General features: G+C 48.2%; 1 protein-coding gene across 2 annotated transcripts in view; it reads left to right on the forward strand.

The window, feature by feature from the left end:
• Window positions 1-22,033, forward strand: part of CCDC13 (coiled-coil domain containing 13) — a 1,886,344-nt gene that overhangs the window by 1,042,451 nt on the left and 821,860 nt on the right. For both annotated transcript variants that reach the window (XM_069647762.1, XM_069647761.1), the window contains exon 9: window positions 11,169-11,345. In XM_069647762.1, the coding sequence (XP_069503863.1) occupies window positions 11,169-11,345 (177 nt within the window). The remainder of the gene's footprint in view (window positions 1-11,168; window positions 11,346-22,033) is intronic.

A 22,033-nucleotide genomic window follows, 5' to 3' on the forward strand; every position in this document is an offset into this window, starting at 1 on the left:
CAGTAGGCCGGATCCGCTTTAAGAGGATCGAAACGAAATGTGTCCAAGGTCACACGGTTGCAGTGCACAAAAGACTTGTAATGGTTCAAAAAGGAGTTGGACCAAAGAAAGGGACCAGTTAGAGGGTCAAGTCGGCCAGCCCAGTCCAGAAGGTTAAGAGGTTATTATTACCTTGTAGCAATCTTTAGAAAGGGAGGCCTGGCGGACACGGTACCTTAAAGTGGTGAGAACACTCCAGCGGGGGCAGTTGTTCCTGGCAGCGGATGCAAGTCGGTGCTTCGTCCGGGGGAAGAGAGGATCTCGTCGTGGAGGAAGACAGGAGTCCGTTGCACTGCCAGGGAAGAAACCAGCCGCGGAGTTTCTCAGGTACAAGGAGCGGTCCATTGATTCGCGGTTCAGTGGTGAGTGACTATCCGGCCGCCGGGGTGTTTGGCACGGGCAGTTCGCCCACAAACCGGTCTGGGGTGCGAATAAAGAAGGTAAAATTGGTTGTGCCCACCAGTTAGGGGAAGAAGCCTCTCCGGCCAGGAGATCTTCACTGTCGTCGGGAAGTGGTGAGTGGGTTCCGCAGGGCTCCACCGGTGGTGTCGTCGTGGTAGGTCGGCTCAGCTTCTCCCTCGTTGGATTCTCAAGTCCTGTGGCGACTTCTGAAGTTCCAGTCCCCAAAGCCCTGCTTTTATGCAGCATACCCCCATTCACTCAGCCTAGCTGTCAATCAAACATGCTAAGTGGTGAGCCGGCCGGCTCACCACTTGGGCCAATCACACAAGAGTGCGACTTGAGTTACCAAGGTAACTCAGTCCAGGGTGCCTAAACCCCCTCCCACACCCCCTGTGGTACCCAGATAGAGTGGAACCACTTTTGGAGGCTTCTGTGGAGAAGCCCGCCAAAAAGTGGAACAAAGGGCGCTACTTGGGTTGGAGTCACAGAAGAGAACACAGACGCCATTTTAGAATCGAGTCCTGGCAAAAAATACCAACCGGCAAATTAATAATTAAATAAACCGGCGGTATGTTCGAGGCTAGGAGAATTAAATAATTAAAGTTGGTAGCCTCGAACAATGGGAAAATTCCATAGGGAAATATTTGCGGTCGAATATAACAAGTAGTTTCCACTGCCACCAGCCAAAACTCAATCAGGGGAGACGGAGACGTGCCCCCTCGACTAACAGACCCCGGGGCAATCGAATTGCCCCGACCAGTACGTCCACAATATGATGGTTTGTACTGGTTTCTGTTAATAATTTGGACTAGTAAAGCCAATGGTGACTTTACATGCCCTGGGAGACAGTAGTCAGTCCCAGGGTATGGAGTCTATGGTGGGATGTCTCTATGACACCCCTGTGTTACTGCACGGAGGGTGCTGTGTAACACACATAGTAAAAACACATGAGACCCTATGGAGTAAAGGACCCCATAGCCCATAAAACACATTACCAGTCAAAGGAACACCATAAATCATGTCCAAGAGTGGGAGAAAAAGAGTCTCACTCTTGGCAGGAGGACAAAACAAACTCCATAAATCCAGCAAAGCTGCTGGGGGACTCACTAGGTTAGGAAATTCAGCCTAAAGAGAGAATTCTCCCTAACAATGCATATCGGGCAGATGATACTATGATGAGGAAGAGTGAAGGAAGGGTGGATATGGATGACTCCAACAGTACTGCCACGCTTAAGAGCACAGTGAGGAAGAGCCCTACGCAGAAACAATCTGAAAAGCAATTAAAAAATGTATGATCCAAAAAGTAGGAAGATATTTGTTTTTGGTGGGTTGGTTAAAAATCACTGACCATTTAGGCGCATAAACTGCTTAGATCTTCATTTAATTTAATTTATTGAATTTATAAAGCGCCTCTTGCCAAAAGCGCTATTACAAAATATTTGAAAAACAGTACAATGTACATGATAATGAAAAAAAAAAACAACTAAAAACAGAAGTACGGGGAGAGAAACAGAAAGTCTCTAAGTAGAAAGAAGGGAGATGAGATGAAGAAGAGAGGAAAGAGAGAGGTAGAGAATTCCAATGTTTATGGGCTAAGAGGGAAAAAGATCGGAAACCGGAAGAGGCACAGAAGGGTTGGGGGACAGTCAGAAGAAGCAGATTCTGTGATCAGAGAGGCTGAGAAGGAGAATAGAACGAGACTAACAAAGAAAGATGAGGAGAAGCCAAGCTGTGAGTACATTTAAAAACAATAGAAAGAAAATGGTAGAGAAGGTATGATGCAAAGGGAAGAAGTGAAATAGACAGTAAAGAAGATGTGATAGAGGAGCGAGAAGGTAAAGAGAAGAGATGACGAACCGAAGAACTATAAACATATTGAGAGGAAGAGGATGTGAGGCAGGAAGGCCAAGAGGAAGAGAAGAGCAGTAGTTAATACGAGAAAAGACCAGGCAAAACAGAATTAGTATAGTAGCATGATATGAGAGATGGGGCAAGCACTATGGATGTTAAAAATGGCATAACGGCAGGAGCGAGCAATAGAAGAGATATGCAGTTTAAAGGAAAGCGAGGGATCAAATATAACCCCCAAATTGCATGCAGAAGGGGAAAAGGGCACAGAGGAAGGAGTAAAAAAGAGATGGGGGAGAAAGAGTAGACAGAATAGTTGAAGCCGAAAAAAACAGAACCTCTTAGAAAGACTGAGGTGTAGAAAATGAGAAGATATCCATTTTTGGACAGCGAAAAGGCATGTTGATACAATGGAGTGCAGAATAGAGACAAAGGAAGAAAAAGAGAGAAAGGTTTGTGTATCACCTGCGTACAGATGAAAGGGAAGATTAAATGAAGAAATAAGAGCCCAAGAGTGGGGCACTGTAGAGAGAGAAAATGAGAGGACCAAGTACAGAACCTTGAGCAACACTGTAAAGAAGAGAAAGTAAGGAAGAGGTGTGTCCAGCCCAAGTTGCAGAATAGGACCATTGAGAAAGATCGGAGCAGGACCATTCAAGGACAGACCCAGTAATACCCAAAGAAGAAAGGGAGGAAATAAGAAAGAATGTGATCAATAGTATCAAATGCTGAAGGTAAATCGAGAAGAATAAGTATGTAGGAGAGCTTAGAATGACGAGCAGAGAAGAGCATTAAAAATATGCAAAATAGCCGTCTCAGTGGAATGAGCAGGCCGAAATCCAGATTGAAGAGGAGGTGGAAGCGAATTAAGATTTAGGAAACTGATTCCAAAATGGCTGCCGACAGGAGAGCCATGTGATCGAAGCTCTCCTGCCCTCAGACACTGAAGCTAAGAGTTGTGCTGAGAATTGCCCTCCAAGGTGTGAAGACTCTAGATGGTGGCTTGATGCATAGGTGAGGCGAAAAATAATACCCCAAAGGCAAATAACACGCTGGATTGGGGAGGATTCCAGTAAGGAGGAGTGGTCAAGCTGCAAAGAGCAGTGCTCGAGGACATAACCAAACTCTTCAGAGCAACCCCGTGAACCCGGCAGGTAACTGCCTCAGCCCAGAGAAATAAGGGAAGCTGGATGGAGGACAAAGCGAGACTGGAGGTGGAGGAGACCCCCCTCAGGAGTCCGGCCCCCTTCCTGTGCAGTAGGAGAAGGGGAGCACTTAAGGAGAGGAGACAGCTGAAACCCCGGAGATGAGGTGAGGGGGGAAAGGACCGCCTGAGGCCACGTGGAGGGACAGTGAGAACCGCCAGGTGAGGAGGACAGAGAAGGGGGAGGAGGCTACAGCAGGAGATCAGGGGTAGGATAAACCACAGGTCGGAGAGGATAAAGTAATTGACAACTGTGGGGCGGTGGGCCCTGAGTGACTCACCGACCCTTCGGAACATCAAAAAGACCTAAGCCGAATCATATAGTAGTGCATTGTAGAGGTTGGGCAGCACGGGTTGAAGTTCTCACCACTGGTGCATGCAGAGACACAGAGGTCAGTGCCTGGAAAGGTTGAAGTACACAGGAAAGGGCGAACCGAGACTGAATCCAAGGGGAAAGAGTGTGGAGAGACCTGGGCCTATAGGGCCAGCCAAAGGCAGTTGTTGAAAAGAGCCACCACTGCGAGATCTTACTGTAACAAGGAGAACGTGACACAGTGGCTCACTGCTAGCAAATGGTTTCACCCTCACGGATACAGAGGGAATATAGTACACTTGTGTGTAGTCGCGTTATAAATGTCCTATCATATCACTCAAGGGAGGGCCTGAGCAACAAGTCCCTACGCTAAAGGAGCCAATGCTAGTGATGTCAAAGACCAGAGGAAAGGACTTGCTGAATCCATTAACAGGGGCTAAGAAAGCCCCAGAAGGTACTATCCAAAAGTTATGGAGAAGAGACACAGAATACCCCGCTGAGGGAGAAGGTTGCCTGCGGAAAAGAGCAGGGCGGGGGGCATAAGGGGACAATGGACTTGACCAGGCGGTCACGCAAGACATTCTGAGACAATATTTCCAAGACTTTAGGGATAAGATTTCAGGGACTATGCAAGTGCAGTTCAATAAGATGAGGGAAGATTTGGCATCAGCGCTACACGAGATAAAGGGAGACGTGAACAAACTAGAGGAAAGAGTTGACAAACGAGATGGCGCTGCAGGAAATGGTAGAAGAGGCACGGAAAACGGATGAAGTGTTGGAACAACTAGCGCGAGCTTGGAACTGCAAACAGAAGATCTTGAAAATAGATCTAGGACATCAAATGTTTGTGTAAAAGGACTGAGTGAAGATATCTGCAATAAAGATTTCAAGGCGACGATCGGGCAAATATTCTTAGATCTCTTGGAACTGGAAAGTGACGCTTATCTCAAACTGGACAGGGTTCATAGTGGTCCCGCTGAGGAAGGAGCCGGGAGCCAGACCAAGACACATCCTGGCAGCCCTACATGATTACGGTCAGAAAGAGGAGATCCTGGTGGCAGCAAGAAAAAATAAGCAGTTAAACTACAATGGGTCGGAGATACAACTCTTTCAGGATCTGTCCCAAATAACTTTGAGTACAAGGAGGAAAATGGGTCCGGTTGTGGGATTCCTTTGTGGAAAAGACATTAGCTATCGATGGACATTTCCCTTTGGCTTGGTATTTGAATGGCAAGGCCAGCAACATCGGGTCATATCCTATAGTGAAGGTGCAAAAATACTTGGGATAGAGGAAGAGGAGGCTGGATCCAGAGGGCCCAAGGAAACCGGTCCAGAGACCAAAAAGAGGTAGGAATGGACAACAGTGAAGCAAAGGAACTCTAAGAAGATGCCGAAGCACGCCACAGCTACTTGATAGAGGACACACGCTCTATAATGTATCGATAAGTTAGCCCGGGGAGGGCATTTGTTATAGTTTGAAGGTGTTTGTGGTGTGGGGATGGTGGGATTTGTGATCACTAGATGGACTTGGGACAGCCTGCACTTGCTACGGCTGGGTTGGGGGACAGGCTTGATCCCAGAGAGGGTGAATAAGGAGGGGCTAGAGGCCAGTTGAGTCCACCCATTCAGGGGGAGGAGAAGAGGGGTGGGGGACAGGTTGGTGGGGGGAGTGGGTCGAAGGGGGAGCTCCCAATCGAGAACCCAAGGGGTATATGATTAGGTACATAGGTGGTTGGGAAAATGGCTCCTAAAGTCAACCACTTAAGCATTATATCTCAGAATATAAACAGATTGAACTCCCCCCCCCCCCCCTGAAAAGAAAGAAGCTAGAAAGATGTCTACAAACGGAAAATCCAGATAGCCTAACTTTACAGGAAACACATGTGCAAATGGGCGATAAGCACAGAATTCGGTTCCAGGGTTACCGTCAGATTTTCCAATCCAGTGAGGGGAAGAAAAAGGGAGGGGTCCTGATAGCCCTACGAAATAACCTTAGCCTTACAGTTCTGAAATGGGAATAGGATGAAAGTAGGAGATACCTAGCAGTGGTACTAGAGGGAAAGGGGGATCTTATACAATAGCTACAATCTGTGCACCCAATTCGGGACAAGACAGGTTTTATTCAGCAGAGGCTGGCTCAATTAGAAATATTTGCTAAGAGACAGATCATGTTGTCAGGCAACTTCAATATGGCGTGGGATCCGCAGGGCAGCAGGGCAGCCACATAGGGCAAACCTGTGAGACAACTGTGCTAGAAAATAGAGAGGCTATCACTGGTAGATGCCTGGAGAGAAAAGAGGTGGGAAACTAAAGGTTACACATTCTTTTCCCACTTTCACAGGACCTCCTCTAGGATAGATTACGTGTGGGTATCTCAGAGTCTCTTGGGTAAGGTGCTAGAGATTGAGGTGTGTGCAATAGCACTATCCGACCATGCCCATATTAGACCCATCCCCTGGGTTATGGAAATGGAAATGCCCTACTTACATTTCTAAAGATGAAACCCGGTGGGAGGAAATAAGAGTAAGTATAGAAAATGTCTTTCAAGACAATAAACCACGAGGCACAGGATGCCTTTAAAGCCACGGTCAGAGGGAAAATTATTGTGGTGAAGGCCCGAAGAGATAAAGAGAGGCCAATTTTGGAAAGAGATCTAGAGGAAAAATTGAAAAAGGTTACGTCTAAAATGGTGGTTGGAAATAGTGGAAAAACCCATATAGAATATAGGACGATAAAGAGACAATTAGAAGTTTTATGAACACGGGCGGCAGAATGAACCCTCCTGTATCTCAAACAGAAATACTATGTAAAGGCAAACAAGCGGATAGTTTACTGGCTAGTCTATTAAGGAGGGAAGAGACAACTAGAACCATAATGAGAATTAAACTAAAAAAGGATGGGAGAGCTCAGAGCTAACTGAGGTAACCAAGGAATTCACAGATTTTTATTTGGGCTTATATGAATCCGATAACCACCTAATGCAGACTCAAAAGGACTATCTTGAGAAATGTGATCATCCAACATTAACAGAACAAGACAGACTGGACCTAGACCAAGAAATTACATTGGAGGATGTCCGTATGGCCATAACGTCACTAAGAAACTAACAAATCCCCAGGGACGGATGGATTCATGGCTGACTCTTATGAAACATATAGGCAACAATTGATCCCTCACCTGGTACAGATGATCAACAATTTTGGTAAGGTGGGGAAAATAACACCAGTGATGGAAGAATTGAAGGTGGTCTTGCTCCCGAAGCAAGGGAAAGACCCGATGAGTTGTAAATCCTATAGGCCTATTGCACTAATTAACATAGAGCTAAGTTCTAAATGAAAATAGTGACATCTAGGATGGACGGAATCACATTCAGAGAGGCTTTGAATTGTACTTCCAAGTTTTGCCCAAAAGTGTTACTTGGGACAATGGGCCTCATTACAAATCGCCCGGTATGGAAACAACGGTGGCGGTAAACCCGCTGCCACCGTTGTTTCCATGCCGGGCGATCACAACTCCTGCAGGCGGGAGGTGATGTTCCCGCGAGGTCTGACCTGGCTGGTTTAACACCGCCCGCCTGCAGACGGACGGGGAAACACCGGCAGCATTACGAGATGCTGCCGGTGTTTCCATGATCCCCATTCCCATTGAGTCCAATAGGACTCAATGGGAATGGGGATTAACACCATTCTGCCTCCGTGATTCCCGGGAAACCGGGGTTGTAATGCCCCGGTAATTCCGGGAATCACAGAGGCGGCATGGTAATATGAGTCCGGCGGTAACCAGGCGGTTTTACCGCCTCGGTTACCGCCGGACTCGTAATGAGGCCCAATGTTTTTAACACACATAAACACTTGTAGGGATCCACATTTTTAGTGTGGAAGCTGATTACTTATTTTAGTACCAGTTAATGGGTGACTTCAAAGAACTGTTTTCACAGAAGGTTCCTCATAGAGTATGAGGGGTTCTGTCCTTGGGCGTGGGATGTGTAGGGGCTGCTGCCCATTTAGGAGTCAGCAGTTTAATTTAGAAAGAAGAGGGAACTTGGGGCCACATCTCGAAGAGGAACTGTTTCAGATTTTATTGACCTTCATACGAAGTGTGTGGTCCCCAAGTCGTTGATTCACTCGGTGATCATTCGAAAAAACAAACAAAATGTTTGTGGAGGATTAAAAGCAAGGAACTTCATCCATAATATACTGTTGTATGGTCTAGTTCACAGGGTATCCCTAGTGAGTTTCTGGGATATCCTTGATTAAAATGTGGTTGACCCGTTTCGATGATTGCTGGCCCCAGGTTCCCTCTTCTTTCTAAATGAAACTGCTGACTCCTAAATGGGCAGCAGCCCCTACACATCCCACGCCCAAGAACTCCTCATAATCTAGGATGGACCACCTTCTCCCTAAATTGATAGGCACTGACCAATCTGGTTTCATAAGGGGTAGACAAACTGCCGACAATACTAAGAGAATAGCACACCTAATAGAAAAGACTAACCTAAAGAACACCCGGCTCTCTTAATTGCTTTAGATGCTGAAAAAGCTTTCGATAGAGTGGAGTGGCAATTTTTGTTCCCCACAATGGATCGGTAAGAGTATCTAGAGGAACAAAGCAGGGAGGCCCTTTATCCCCATTATTATACGCAATTCATCTGAAACCACGTTTGTCCACAATAAAGGAGACGCCAGAAATTGTAGGGATACCATTTGGAGGAAAGGTCCATAAAATAGCAGCATTTTCAGACGATATGCTTTTGACAATTATTGTACCGGAAAAATCTATTAGGGCATTGAATAGCGAATTGGCACATTTTTTACTAGTAGCAGGGCTGAAAATTAACACTAACAAATCTGAGGCCTTGAATTTAACGTTATCATCAGAGAAGGAACAGGAACTCAAAAACCGTTTTCACTACAGCTGAGCAGGCAAGTCCATGAAATACTTGAGGGGGGAACATCACTAAAGATGTGGGATCCCTAGCCGAAGCAAACTATCCCCCACTACTGGCAACCATTAGGACATTTCTGCAAGAATGGGGTCCACTGATGGTCTCATGGATAGGAAGGATAAACGTGTTGAAAATGGTGGGACTTCCCAAACATTTATATCACTTTATGACGTTACCGATTGAAATGCCTATTTCTTTTTTTTTAGGACACTTCAAAGTTACACTGGGAAATTTTTATGGAACAGCAAAAAACCTAGAGTACCCAGATGAGTGATGACCATGCCAAGGAACAGGGGTAGGGTAGGAGAACCAGATATTTGGGCACATTACTTGGCAGCACAGACCAGGGTAATTACACACTGGTTAAAGGATGACAGGCGAAAGGTATGGAGGCAAATGGATGAAGCAGTAGCGGGAGGCCATCTGGTGGACGTACTTTGGAAACCCAAGGGGGATAGACCACATAACCTCTATCGCAGTATGATTAGATCCTTGGTAGGGGAATCGTGGGACAAATTGGTCATTAAAGCGGGCTTCACAACCTTTCTGTCTCCATTTACCCTTATTTCACAATCCTCAATTCTCTCCGTTAATTGGGGGACCTAGCTTTAGTAAATGGGAGCAGGGTGGATGTTTTACGTTAGGTTACATGTTCGAAGGAGGTGAGATTAAATCCTTTGCCCAGTGTGAGGTAGACTTCAGTTTGGAGGAAGGGGAAAGATTTAGGTATACACAAATAAGACGCTGGCTGCTAAATCCAGATCTGAGAAATGCTGCGGTAAGACCCTGAACACCCTTCGAGAAACTATTATCGGTCTCCGGAGGCAAACCTATTGTGGGGGCATTTATAATTATATCAAACAAAATGAGGATGCAGGATATAGACACTACATGAAGCAATGGGAAGAATAATTGGGAAAGCCGATAGAAGAAACATTGTGGGTACATTCATGGGATGTTATCCCCAAATACTCTAGGTGTTTTTTTTTTATTGGGAGAATAAGAGCATGTTCAAAGGTATCAGGGAAACATGATTTAGAAAGAGAAGAATTAATGAGTGAAGTAAGATAAGGAAGAAGATTGGGATAGACGTGGAATAAGAGAAGAGGGAAGAGTATCAGAAGGAGACGCCGTTGGATGAGCACGGGAAAGTAGGGCAGAAGTATCAGAATCTGTTAGAGGAGAGAATGAGGATAAAGAGTATGGGCCTCATTACACGGAAGGCGGTGATCCAGGGTGCTATTAGCACCCTGGACCATGCCGGTAAATTACCGGCACCGCCTTGGCGGAAAGGGCATTTACCGCCCCATTCCAAGGTTGGTGGGGCGGTAAATCCCCCTTCCGCCATTGCCCTTCCCCATTCCCATTTCTGCCCCATAGGGCTCTATGGGAATGGGGAAGGTGCTAATTACGGCACCGCAATTTTGCGGTGCGGTAATTAGCTCTGAGGTCCCTTAGCGGGTTGGTTTTTAACGCCTGCAAAAAGCAGGCGTTAAAGCACCAACCCGCTAAGGGACCTCGTAGTAAGGCGGTAATGGTTAACGGTCACCGTTACCATTAACGGTAGCCGTTAACCATTACCGCCTTCCGTGTAATGAAGCCCTTTGAAAGTAAACTGTAAGAAGAGGAAGGAGGAATGGGAGAAGAAGCAAAAGCAGAATGAATATTAACAACTTTAGATGTGAAGTAACTAGCAAAGTCAGAGGAAGACAGAGATGAAAGGATGGACGGGTCAGGAGATTAAGGAGACAGGAGGAGATTTAGGCGACAGGATGCAAGTAAGGCAGAGTCAAAAGAAGAGTGTAAAGATGAAAGTGCAGAACGATTAGACATTGATCTAGATTTTTTCCAGTGCCACTCAGCTTTACGCAGACGAAGGGAGATTAAATTCACCCAAAAGGAAAAAAGGTGACGAAGAAGGAAGAAGAAAGGATAGAAGGATATCATGATGGTCCAGACATCACTGGCTGAGCCAGAGGGCCGATATTCAACAAGGAGCAAAACCGGCCAGAGAAGGAAGAAAAATTATATTCAAAACAATTTAAGGTTGGAAGGCCAGGACAAGATGGTAAGAGTACAGGAGGAATTATAGAGAACTCCAGTAACCCCGCCTCTTCTGTGAGGGTGAGGACTGTGAGGGAATAGGGTAGAAGCAGTATGAAATGAAGCTTCAGAATAAAATGTAAATCAGCCAATGTGTTCTATTTAACATTCATAGGCACTTGATGAATGTATGGCGGGTCTCATCTGCTGTAATTTAAAGTATGTTTCTATGCGTTTGCCATGCTTTTGTCTGTGGGTAATGTTAGTGGAGATCAGTTACATATCCTTTAAGTGTCCATTTTGATGTGTGTGGTGTCTATGGAAGGGTTGGAATTATCTTTTTCTTTTCAGACAGAATGTTTATGTGATTGCAGAAGCTCACAGGTGAACATGAAGCTCTTCTGAAAGATCATGAAGATCTGAAAAAAAAGCTGGATGCCTCGAAAGCCAGGAATCGGGTTGTTACCAATGAGGTGAAAACATTGAAAAGTCAAATCGTAACACTGATGGAGAAAGGAAAACACGATGATGAGCTTATCGATGCTCTAATGGTACAGTATAGCTTTACATATTTATGTGCCTCTTCCTGCATCTCTCCTCATCAACGTGGTGATTTGTCAATTTTATAAGGAGGGCTGACCGCCTTTATACATGTTTTGCAGGCATTAAAAATAGAGTTTTCTGGGTATTTTGGAGCTCAGGAGATTTAGTCCAAAGTTCCGTGATCTGAAAGACTAGAGACCTTCTGTGTAGAAAATACAAAAAAGCCAGCCTCAGGCACAGGTTGTCTCTACCCTTTGATTCTTTTGTCCTGGGAACAGGTCTGACAGTTGAGCAGAGACCATCCAGGCGTAAGGCAGGCTCACTGGGCAGAGGCTACTGTGACGAATCCTGAGGAATCGTCACTGCTTTTGATGGGGAAGCCCCTTGCCATGAGACCATGGAGGTGAGCCGCTACCCACTAGTCCCCCTGGGGTTGTTACTCAGTTGGAGGATCTCATGGGTAGGGAGGTCCCCATTGAGAGTAGTGATGATTCTGGGAAAACGTGGTACCCCTTTGATCCTCCCACCTTCCCCCAAAAACCCTCCAATTCCATACTACCTAATGCCCCCATGTATTCTTTTAAAACAATTTTATTATTTTGTTTTCCACCACAATAACTCAGACATACATTACATTATATCACAGTATACATCTTCCCTGTTTTCCCCCTCTTCTCCGCAATTCCCCCCTCCCCTACCCCGGCCTACCTTGCACCACATAATTCTACAGTCTTAACTTAAGTCCACCACTTTCTCTGATATCTATACCCTACTGTGTGTGATTATGTTCCTATACCTCTTCATCTAATGTAGATGTAGCAAGCTCCACAATCAACTGTCTCCAGGCTTCTACCCCATCCCCCACTTGGTCCGAGTTCCTGCTTACTGCATCTTGCCACACCACAGTTTCTGCATTTGCCCATTTCAGCAGGTCCCTCCACCATACCCGCACCAGAGGCCTTGTCTGCGCTTTCCACCCCATCGCTATTCTGCGTCTTGCCAATATGTGTGCCAGGTCCCGGCATTTACTCACATGTTTAGCTCTCTTTGGCCTTGTAAACCCCCCATGTAAACATGCCACAAGGATCTGATCTCCAAGTTGATGTCTACCTTTGGTAGTGTTTGAGCCACTTCTTCCCAGAATCTCCCAATCTCTACGCAGGCCCAGAACATATGGACCAGGTCTTCCTCAATCTCCCTGCACTTCGGGCACGTTTGTATTGCTGTTTGGCCAAATTTTGCTATTCTATTCGGGGTTAAATATGCTCTGTGGGTTATATATAATTGGATCTGTTGGAGCCTCTTGTTTCTGGATACCTTTTTATGGTACATTGTCACTCTATTGTCACTCTATTCCACACCGCATCTGACATTGGTTCTTTCAGATCTGCCTCCCATTGTCGTCTCGTCTGTCCTAACTCCTTCCCCAACTTGGACATTAACAGCTCATATATTCTCGAGACTTCATGCCCACCTTCTGACGCATCAACAAATAATGCCCCCATGTATTTATGCAGTATATCCCAATTAAGAACTACTGGGGTGAGGAAGAGGCCAGGAGTAATGAAGATCACTGACAAGAACGAGCACATACTCTCTAGTCTTTTGAATTATCCTATTAGTCAGCTGTCATTCAAATGCAGAGAGGAAAGGGAACAATGGTGTCTTCATTTTTGGCTTGGCATGGGCCAAGAGCTTGGCAAGCTATGCGCAGACCAGCAGAGCAGAGAATCAGACGGTGTCCGGGAGAGAGGCGCACTCGCGGGAGACCCGCGAAGCAGAAGGCAGACCGGAGAAGAGGAAAGATACCCGCCAGTGACCAAGGACGCTGCAGTGCATAGAAACCACTGCAAAACAGCAGAGGAGACAGGCGGAAGACCGGGGAAGGCCCTCATGATCCAGGGAAGCTGTCGAAGATTGTGGGAGACCCGCAAACCAACAGAGGGTACTAGGGTGGCTAATCCCACGGTTGGGGAGACCCTGAGGGTGCATGAGGCCCCAAACAAAGCACAGAAGGAATCTTCACCGGGACAGAGTAACTCATTGAAGGGGCTGTGACCCATATCGGGAAACATATCCCGAACAGTAAAAAAGAGGAATGCAAACTTTGCATATATAAATGGTATTCAGACCTTGGCAGTAGAGTAAACCAAGACTGTGGGTGAAAGGGAAGTCAGAGAGAGAACCGTGAGAATGTTAGATGCCCTATTTGGCAGGGGAGTGGATCCAAGGGAGTCTATCTGTGGGAGGACCATGTGGGAGAGGACAAGCTCCAAGGAGACAGGAAAAGACTAAGTCAACACAACCCTTCAGTCATAACTTTTAGTGACAATGGTGTGCTATTACACCATTCCTACATGGCTTGTTGTTATATAATGACTGGTTTCCCAGGTCTTTCTAGCCTAGAACCTCATTTACCTTCCTCCTCTTTTTTGTTGTTGTTTTGAGACAAGGAAAAGGGATGGAGAATGAGGATGACTTTACACGGTAAACCAACGCAGCATTCTAGTAATTGAAAAATGCAGAGAAAGACCGGGACATTTAAAATGGATACAGGTGAACAGAATTGGGGAGAACGAGAGAGCTAGAGAATGGAGAGGCACCTGACAGATGCTGACACTGTGAAGGATGCCGAAGGCGAGCAGACTTCCGAGCGCAGCAGTCAGTGTGCTCGGTGTGCAGAGGAGCCGTTTACTGTTTTTCTGTTTCGGGAAGCCAGAGCTTCCTAACACAGAGGAAGGCAAAGCGGAAAAGCGAACTCAGGAGGTGCACTACCAGTCAATGAACCAGGTGCACAGACGCTGGTGAAACACGAGGAACGCTGAAGAGGCCGCACAGAGCCAGTAAGCCTAGGAAGAGTGAGCTGGTTACCAGGCACTTCTCGGCGAATGCCATGCACTGCCTGTTACGTGAGAGAACCTAAGTAAAGACAGTGAAATCATTACCAATTTGAATACTGTTGAGAGAAAGAGCCTAAGATAAAGGCAGTGCAGTTACTACTGATACGAACATTGTTGAGAGCAAGAGACTAAATAAAGGCAGTGGAGAAAATGAGAAAGGGTCGCTGACCCAATATTGGAGAAGTGTTGTGAGCTGGATAAAAGAGAAACTGTACAGAGAGCGGAAAAGCCATTGCAGCTTAGTGAACCATGCAAACAGTGAGTCTGATATTCGCACCCAAGCAAGAAAGTGACAATACCATGGCAGGTCGAGTAAACCAGGGGACAGAAGATAAAGGATGGGAGCGCTAGAGAGCCTGAAACCAAGATGGCCGCACTTCTCTAAGCTCCGTCTAGTGCCAGCCGAACGGGGAGATCGCACATACATCCATTAGGCATGTACTGGCTGTAAATCAGCATGAGACCCAGCTGATTGTGGCGGCAGCGTCTGGGCCGAGTTTGGCTGATGGCAGTGCCCGGGAAGCAGGCAAAAAATCTCTGTGGCCAGGCTGCATAGAACGACCAGGCATCCCAGCCCCGAAGATGGACACTGCCTGAAGTGAGTGCTCGGAGGTCTGAACCCTGCGCAACCTCAATGCTGCACTGATAGGAAATCCTGAGGTGATCCGGAGCGGGCCGGGAAAGAGCCACCACCCCCCTCGAAAACACAGCACAAACTGGTTCCAGCCCGCTGAGCGAAGCGCGTGGGTGTGAGGATCGAGGAGGAAGACCCAAGTGCACCCTGCACAGTCGGAACAGCAGCCCTGCAGAGACCACCACCCGAGGGGCGCCAGCGGGACCTGGGTGATGCACAAGCCGGCATTGCGCGCCCAGTCCGAGCAGCGAAGTAAGGGAGTGCGAGCATTGTGCAGGGCCCCAACACGGTCCCAGGTCTCTGTGACCTGAGACCGTGTCGGGGGGCCTGTGGGCCCAATGCGGAGGGCCTGCACCTCCGTACCAGGAACTCAGCCATTGCATACGCAGAGGACCCAGAGCGATTACCCGCCTCACAACGCACCACAACCAACAAGGACATAAGGGGCTGATGGCCCACCATAAACAGACGCGCTTTCTACGTAGACATGCGCCACAGACAGAGTCGTAAGTGCCCTCACACAAAGGGAGCAAGGGGGTGAAGCCACTGACTCTGCAGCAGCGGACCTGTGCAGACTCCTGGACCAGCGGAAGGGCCATTGCAGGAGACAGACAAAGGCTCTGAAGGTGATACAGGGGCCCCATGACGGAACAGAGGCAGGAGCGAAGTGGAACACACCCCGGAGGACACTGGCAGCTAAGGTACAGCCGCCCCACTTTGTACTGGTCCAGCAGCACCTTTGTTTGGGGGACAGCGGCTGAAGATGAGCGTGTGGCTCGCCTCTCCTGGGAGCCCCAGTTGGCCTTAACAGGTGGAGGTACGGCACGGAGGCCTAGTTGGTTGACAGCGACTCCCGCCCCATTTGGAACACATAGGACCCTGGGGCATGCATGTAAGGAACTTGGATACCAGCAAACGAACACCGACTCTGGGTGGGAGGAGGGGCTGGAGAGTTAACCCCACATCTCCAGGAGGAGTAACTGCTGGGCCAAATTTAGCTGCTGACAACTGACCTGGAAAAAGTACAGGGGATAACCTCCAGCGAAGTTACAGGGTGCGGGGTGAGGAGACGGCCCGGGCCCCCAGGTCCAGCTGGGCACTGCAGCGAAGGGAGAAGCACACTACTTGACAACACGAATCCTGATTGCCCAGCCCCGATAAGGGCCCAGAGGTGACACGTAGGTCGAGCCCACCTGGAGAACCCACCTTGTGACACCGGCTGGTAACAGAGGGGCCCGGACTACTTGGAGCACAACAACGAAGTGCTCGAATACGCCAGTCAGAACAATAGTGAGCTGTATGGCGAAAGGCAACAAAAAACTGTCCTGCCTGACCTTCTCCTAGAAAGAAGGACTAAACTCGGGCAGTATGAAGATGCCAGGACCCTGGGAAGACTCTACCAGGGATACCCCCCATGGAGGAGTCCCCCGTGTGCTCAAGTGGCGGCCCCCAGCAATCTGAACTGAGTCAAGTACTAGCAGAGATGAGGTTGGGCTTTGCCTCGTTCAACACAAAGCTCAATGGGCTGGTGTATAAGGTGGACAGGATGCAAGAACGCATCGATAAAGAGAGCGGGAGGATATTGGAAGCGGAACACCGGGTGGCGGCCCTGGAAGAAACAAGCAGAGAGACAGCGCAAGCTATCCAGGAACTATGGAGGGATGTCAGACTGATCAAGGAAAAGAATGAGGACCTGGAGGCGAGATCCCAGAGAAATAACATCCGCGTGGTCGGAGTGCCGGAATCTATCCCCCAACGAAACATGGAGACCTTCATGGAGACCTTCATAAAAGAGGTCTGACAGAACCCTGTGCTATCCACTCAGTTCTTGGTGGAAAGGGAGCATCGGGTGTCACAAATTGCTCCTAGACGGGGTCAGAACCCCCGCCCGATTATTGCACGCTTGCTCAATTACAGGGACCGTGATGCGGTGCTGCGCAGAGCCAGGGAACTGGGAGCCCCAATGTATGAGAACTCCAGAGTCTCCTTTACCTGGACTTTACACCATCAGTCCAGAGGGCCCGCCTCGCCTTCCTAGCAGCAAAAAGAGCCTTGCACGACCGGGGAAAGCAGTATGCCATGCTGTACCCATATAAATTGCGGGTCCAACATGAAGGCCAGGCCCACTTCTTCACCGACCCAGGTGCAGTGCACAAATTCATTGAGTCCCTCCCGAAGAACTGTCCTGACTCATGACCACGAAGCAGAGATAAGCAAGAGGTGGGGATGGAAATACTGAGTCAAGGGTATAAAGGACCGGGCGGACCCATGACTTTCTTGGGTCAAAGAGTTGGGATCAATGTTACTTTCCGATGGATGCTGATATTGAGTAAATGTAATGAGTCAGTCCAGTAGCACAATGTGAAAAATGCTAGTGCGATCTCCCCCCGAGGGCTGGGAAGTTGAGCGGTCACCTGGGTCGTGGTACCTGGTCCCCCCGGGCGGTGCCCCACGGAGAACCGATGGTTGAGGGAAATGGGAAGGGGGGTACACCACTGCGAGTTGGGGGCGGGCAGTGTGGGAGGGGGATGGCGGTGTTGGGGAAAGTTTGGAAGTTTGGAGTTGTGGGCAGAGGATTTTGGGAGTGGGTGGTGGGAAATGTTGGAGGTTAGGTTGAAAAAATGCTGGAGGTTAGGTGCGCTCTCTCGACTAGGCTGGCTACCTTTCCACCTACAACTAAAATTCCACTTTCTCTGCCTTGTTTTCAAATCCCTTCATGGTCTTGCCCCTCCTTATCTCTCCTCCCTTCTCTCCTTCTACTCCCCTCTCGCTCCCTTCGTTCCGCTGACCACTTCCTTCTCTCTGTACCTCCTTCCCCCTGCGCTTCCTCCCGGTTTCGCTCTTTCCAACTTCTTGCTCCTCTGCATTGGAACTCTCTCCCCCTCTCAATCCGCTCTTCCACTACCCTCATCTCATTTCGCACTTCCCTTAAATCCTTCCTTCTCCAATCCCCACCTTGAAGCCCCCCCTACCCTCTCTACTCCCCCGTCTTTCCCCTCTTCTAATCCCTCCCCTCCCTTACCACCTTCCCTTTCTACTTTACACTCTCTCTCCCTTCCTTCTACACTCACTCAATCCTTCCCTGCTCCTCCCTTTACTCTCCTGTTCCCACTCCACTTCACCCCCTCTCAGTCAATTGCTCTTTGCACTGTTTTGTTGCTGAATGATTCAAGTTGTCACTTTGCTCACATTGTCATTTGTTGTTATTACTCTGTATTTTGTTGTTCCATTGTACAGCGCCTTGGTGTAAAGCGCTCTATAAATAAATAAATAAATCAATCAATCAATCAAAAAATGATTCACATCTCATGGTCGCGGGATCGGTGGTGATGCGCTTACACCTAACACAAAGACGCAATGACAATCAAGGTACTTAGTTGGAATGTGCAGGCCTGAATAACCCGCACAAGGCCCGCAAGGTAGTCCAATTTTGTGAACGATTTGGCACCATGGTTGTCCTTTTGCAGGAAACGCACGTACGTGGGAGTGTGAATGAGGGAGTCTCCAGATCCTGGGGGTACATGCAGGCACTATACTTCATATTCAACGTACTCTGCCGCAGGTTTCCGAGTGTCCGAGGCGATTGTAGACCCGAATGGCAGATTCGGTAAACAATGTCTGGCTCTCTGGGGGCCACGATGGTTACATTCATTAACGTCTACGGACACAATGTGGACGATCCAGGGTTTTCCGAATCGCTGCTAAACAAGAGTCACAGGTTTCTTCACACTTGCCAGGTCTGGGTGGGATATTTCAACAATGTGCTTGATCCGATAAAAGATAGATCAGCGGGGGGAAACGCCCATGCTCCAAGGCAGCAGAGGTGATACTGGGGGGCATGCTGGACCTAGAGTTTGGAGATGTCTGGACGGTACTTCATCCAGAAGATAGGGAGTATTCATTTCACTCGTCAGTTCACACTACCTCCTCGAGATTGGACTACATTTTGGCCGAACCGTTGCTGGTCCACCGGACGACCGAATGCATCCTCCTTCCCAGAACACTTTCAGAGCACTCACTGCTCCTTTGGTGAGCCCGAAGGAGGATAGACTGCAACGTCCTTTCTGGAGATTCAAATCTGCAGCACTATCAGACTTAGTATTTAGATGTGAAGACCACAAGCTAATTAAATCATACTTCGGTGTTAATCTTGGCTCCATGCAGGCAATGGGCACTGTCTGGGAGGCCTTTAAGGTGGGGCTCCGGGGTGGTCGCCTGGCCCTAGAGCTGGGGATACTGAAAACAATTTGCAGAAAAATAGCTGAGGCAGAGGTAGAAATTAAGGCACTTGAAAGGCAGGTGGATGAGGGAAAGGGGTTCGAGCCATGGCTGACCTACAGGAGGAGCTGGGTAAATTTAATGACCTGGCCGAAAGGGAGATCAAGTTCTTTGCTCGCCCGGCTATGGCTCGTAGATAAGGAGAGGAGGGCAGGCCAGGTAAACTGTTTTGCAATGATGGTTCGCCACGAGAGAGGCAACACAGACATAGCAGCAGTGAGAACTCCAGAGGGGGCGATGGTGGTGAAACAGGCTGAAATTTCCGATGCTAATCTGCCAATACTATGCAAATTTATCCTCCTCCAAGAGGCCTCCCCTTGGGGTGGAACTAGAGAGCTACATTGGGGAAGCCGCCCTCCCGTTACTGAGTGAGGAGGCGGTCCTAGCACTGGGCTCCCCATTACCATCAATGAGGTCATTGGCGCGATTCGAGCCCTACCCGCCTCTAAGGCGCCTGGCACGGACGGCATCATGGCCGAGTTTTATAAGGAGTGGGACCTGGAGGTGGCCCAACATATGCTGAAGATGTGGGAGGAGAGTGGGGTGCCTCTCCCTGACAATGAGGGAAGCTGTAATACCCATAATTTTAAAGCCAGATAAAGTCCCCTTAAACTGCGGCTCGTACTGCCCAATATCATTATTGAACTTGGACATGAAAATCCTCGCCAACATACTTGCTGACAGGCTCCTCCCTCTAATATTTCGTATAATCCATGTAGACCAATCGGGCTTTATACCCGGCAGATCGACTTCATCTAATCTGCGCTGGCTCTTTGCGATACTGGCTCAGATTGATCACGAAATACAGGCGGCGGCAGCACTGTTGGACATGGAGAAAGCGTTTGACTCTGTGGAGTGGGACACATTGTTCCGGGTGCTGTGTCAAGTAGGGACCCTTGCTTACTTCCTGTCGGCTGTAAAGCTATTGTATGCGGGATCCAATGCCTGTCTTGGGGTTGGTGGCATACGGTCTAAACCCTTTGCGTTGGGCCGGGGGACCAGACAGGGCTGCCCTCTTTCGCCATTGATCTTTGCTGCGGCAATTGAGGTAATGGCGGCAAGACTATGGAAAAACCACGGGACTCGGGGGGGGGGGGGGGGGGAGGGCCTAGCCATGGGCAGTATCTGGGAACTAGTGTCATTATACGCCGATGATGCAATCCTATACCTCAAGGACCCGGCGACCAACCTGGCTCCGGTATCATAGGAGGTGATGAAATTCAGGGAGGTTGAATAAAGGTAAATTCACCCTGTTCCCTCTGAACGGGAAAACGGACACTCCACTGGATACCGAGGGATTCAGTTGGGAGCCACGAGCTGTCACGTACCTGGGAGTGAGGATCAGTAGAGACGCCCGCACACTCTTGGAGGATAACCACCTTCAATACCTGCAGGCCTTGAAAGAGAAAGTCGAGAGATGGTGCAGTCTCCCCCTTTCAGTGCTGGGAAGGATAGCAGTCGCCAAAATGGTTGTTATCCCCAAGTTGCTGTGTATGTTTCAGAATGTCCCTGTATGGGGTTGGGATTCTTCAAAGACGTAAAGGCTTTACTGATTAGGCTTGCATGATACCCTAGGAATCCCCACATCAGCTGGGTGTATTGATACTGCTTCGTAATGATAAAATGCATGTGTACCGATACTACGTGATGTGAATCTCCAATAAGGAGAGTAAGGAGAGTTTTAAAAAAAAAAGGAAGATAAAGGATAAAAGGGGAAGGTTCATACCCCTTTTTCAGGAAGAAGGTACAATACCCTGGCAGAAGAGAATACCGGGGAAAGGAAGGAGGATTGAGACAACTCAGGGGTCAAAACCCCTATGTTTGAAATTGTATAACAGAAAAGGGAAGACTCATACCCCTTTAAGGATTCAAGTGTCGAACTGTGCCGAAATCATAACGAAACATACATAGAGAAAGGAGAACATTGAATGTGAATCAGTGTCACAGCTCGCTCCCTTCGCTCCCGTTCCCGTCACTTGGGGGCATGTTTTGGGGTTTTTTCCCTACTGGATATTTCCTCCGAACCTTATGCTACAGTGCTTTGATGAATTGGGAGCGCTAAAACCTTATTTTCCAAGTTACTTCCCTTCCGGATCCATTCTAGGTTTTTGGCAGCCAGCATGCTACGTTAATCTAATGACTATGCTTCCCAGAATGCCTGGCTCACTGCCTCACCTCCTCCCTTGCAGGACAAGGTTGGGTGGAGGATAGGCAACACCTGTGGCTGCAGGTGCAGCAGGCGGCACACCTGAGGGGTGTGCTCGTTAAGGAGCTTTAAAAGCCTCAGTTTACTTCAGTCCAGCGCTGGTCATTGTTGCAGTGTTCCTGTTGTGACTGGTCCCTTGTTCCTGGTTCCTAGTTTTTGTGCCTGGTTCCTAGTTCCTGTTTCTTGTTCCTCTGCCCTGGATTTCCCTTGACTAGGGTCTTATGTATTTAGTTTCCTCCACCCATTGCTGTTATAGCCTTCAGGGTCCCTGTTTGATCAACTGGGTTCGTGGGTTTACTGACATTCAAGTGGTCTTTCGGGTCCTCGTGAGTACTGTTTCTAAGTTCCTTATTCAGTATCATCCAGAGTGTCAGCTCACAGATCCTGTCCTTGCTTGCCCTCTACGTGGGCTTAGCGCTGTCAGTATCTGTAATAGCATAGTGGGAAAGGAGTTTGCCGACTTTCCTTTCAGTCATAAGGAGGTTCTAAGTGCTTACCCCACATCCCTTTTCATATATTGGTATTATAGTTTCACTCTGTTTGCACTCCTGGGTTTTAGTATACACTAGTATTGGGTATTGTATGCACGTTGTTAGATTCAAAGTAGTTCACTGTGTGATTCCATGCACATTTCCCTTGCCATATTCATTGCCTTCTTCCTTTATTTACAATCAGGGA

Source organism: Ambystoma mexicanum, chromosome 2q, assembly GCF_040938575.1.
Source record: "Ambystoma mexicanum isolate Mex_15411 chromosome 2q, UKY_AmexF1_1, whole genome shotgun sequence".
Classification (NCBI taxonomy): Eukaryota; Metazoa; Chordata; class Amphibia; order Caudata; family Ambystomatidae; genus Ambystoma; species Ambystoma mexicanum.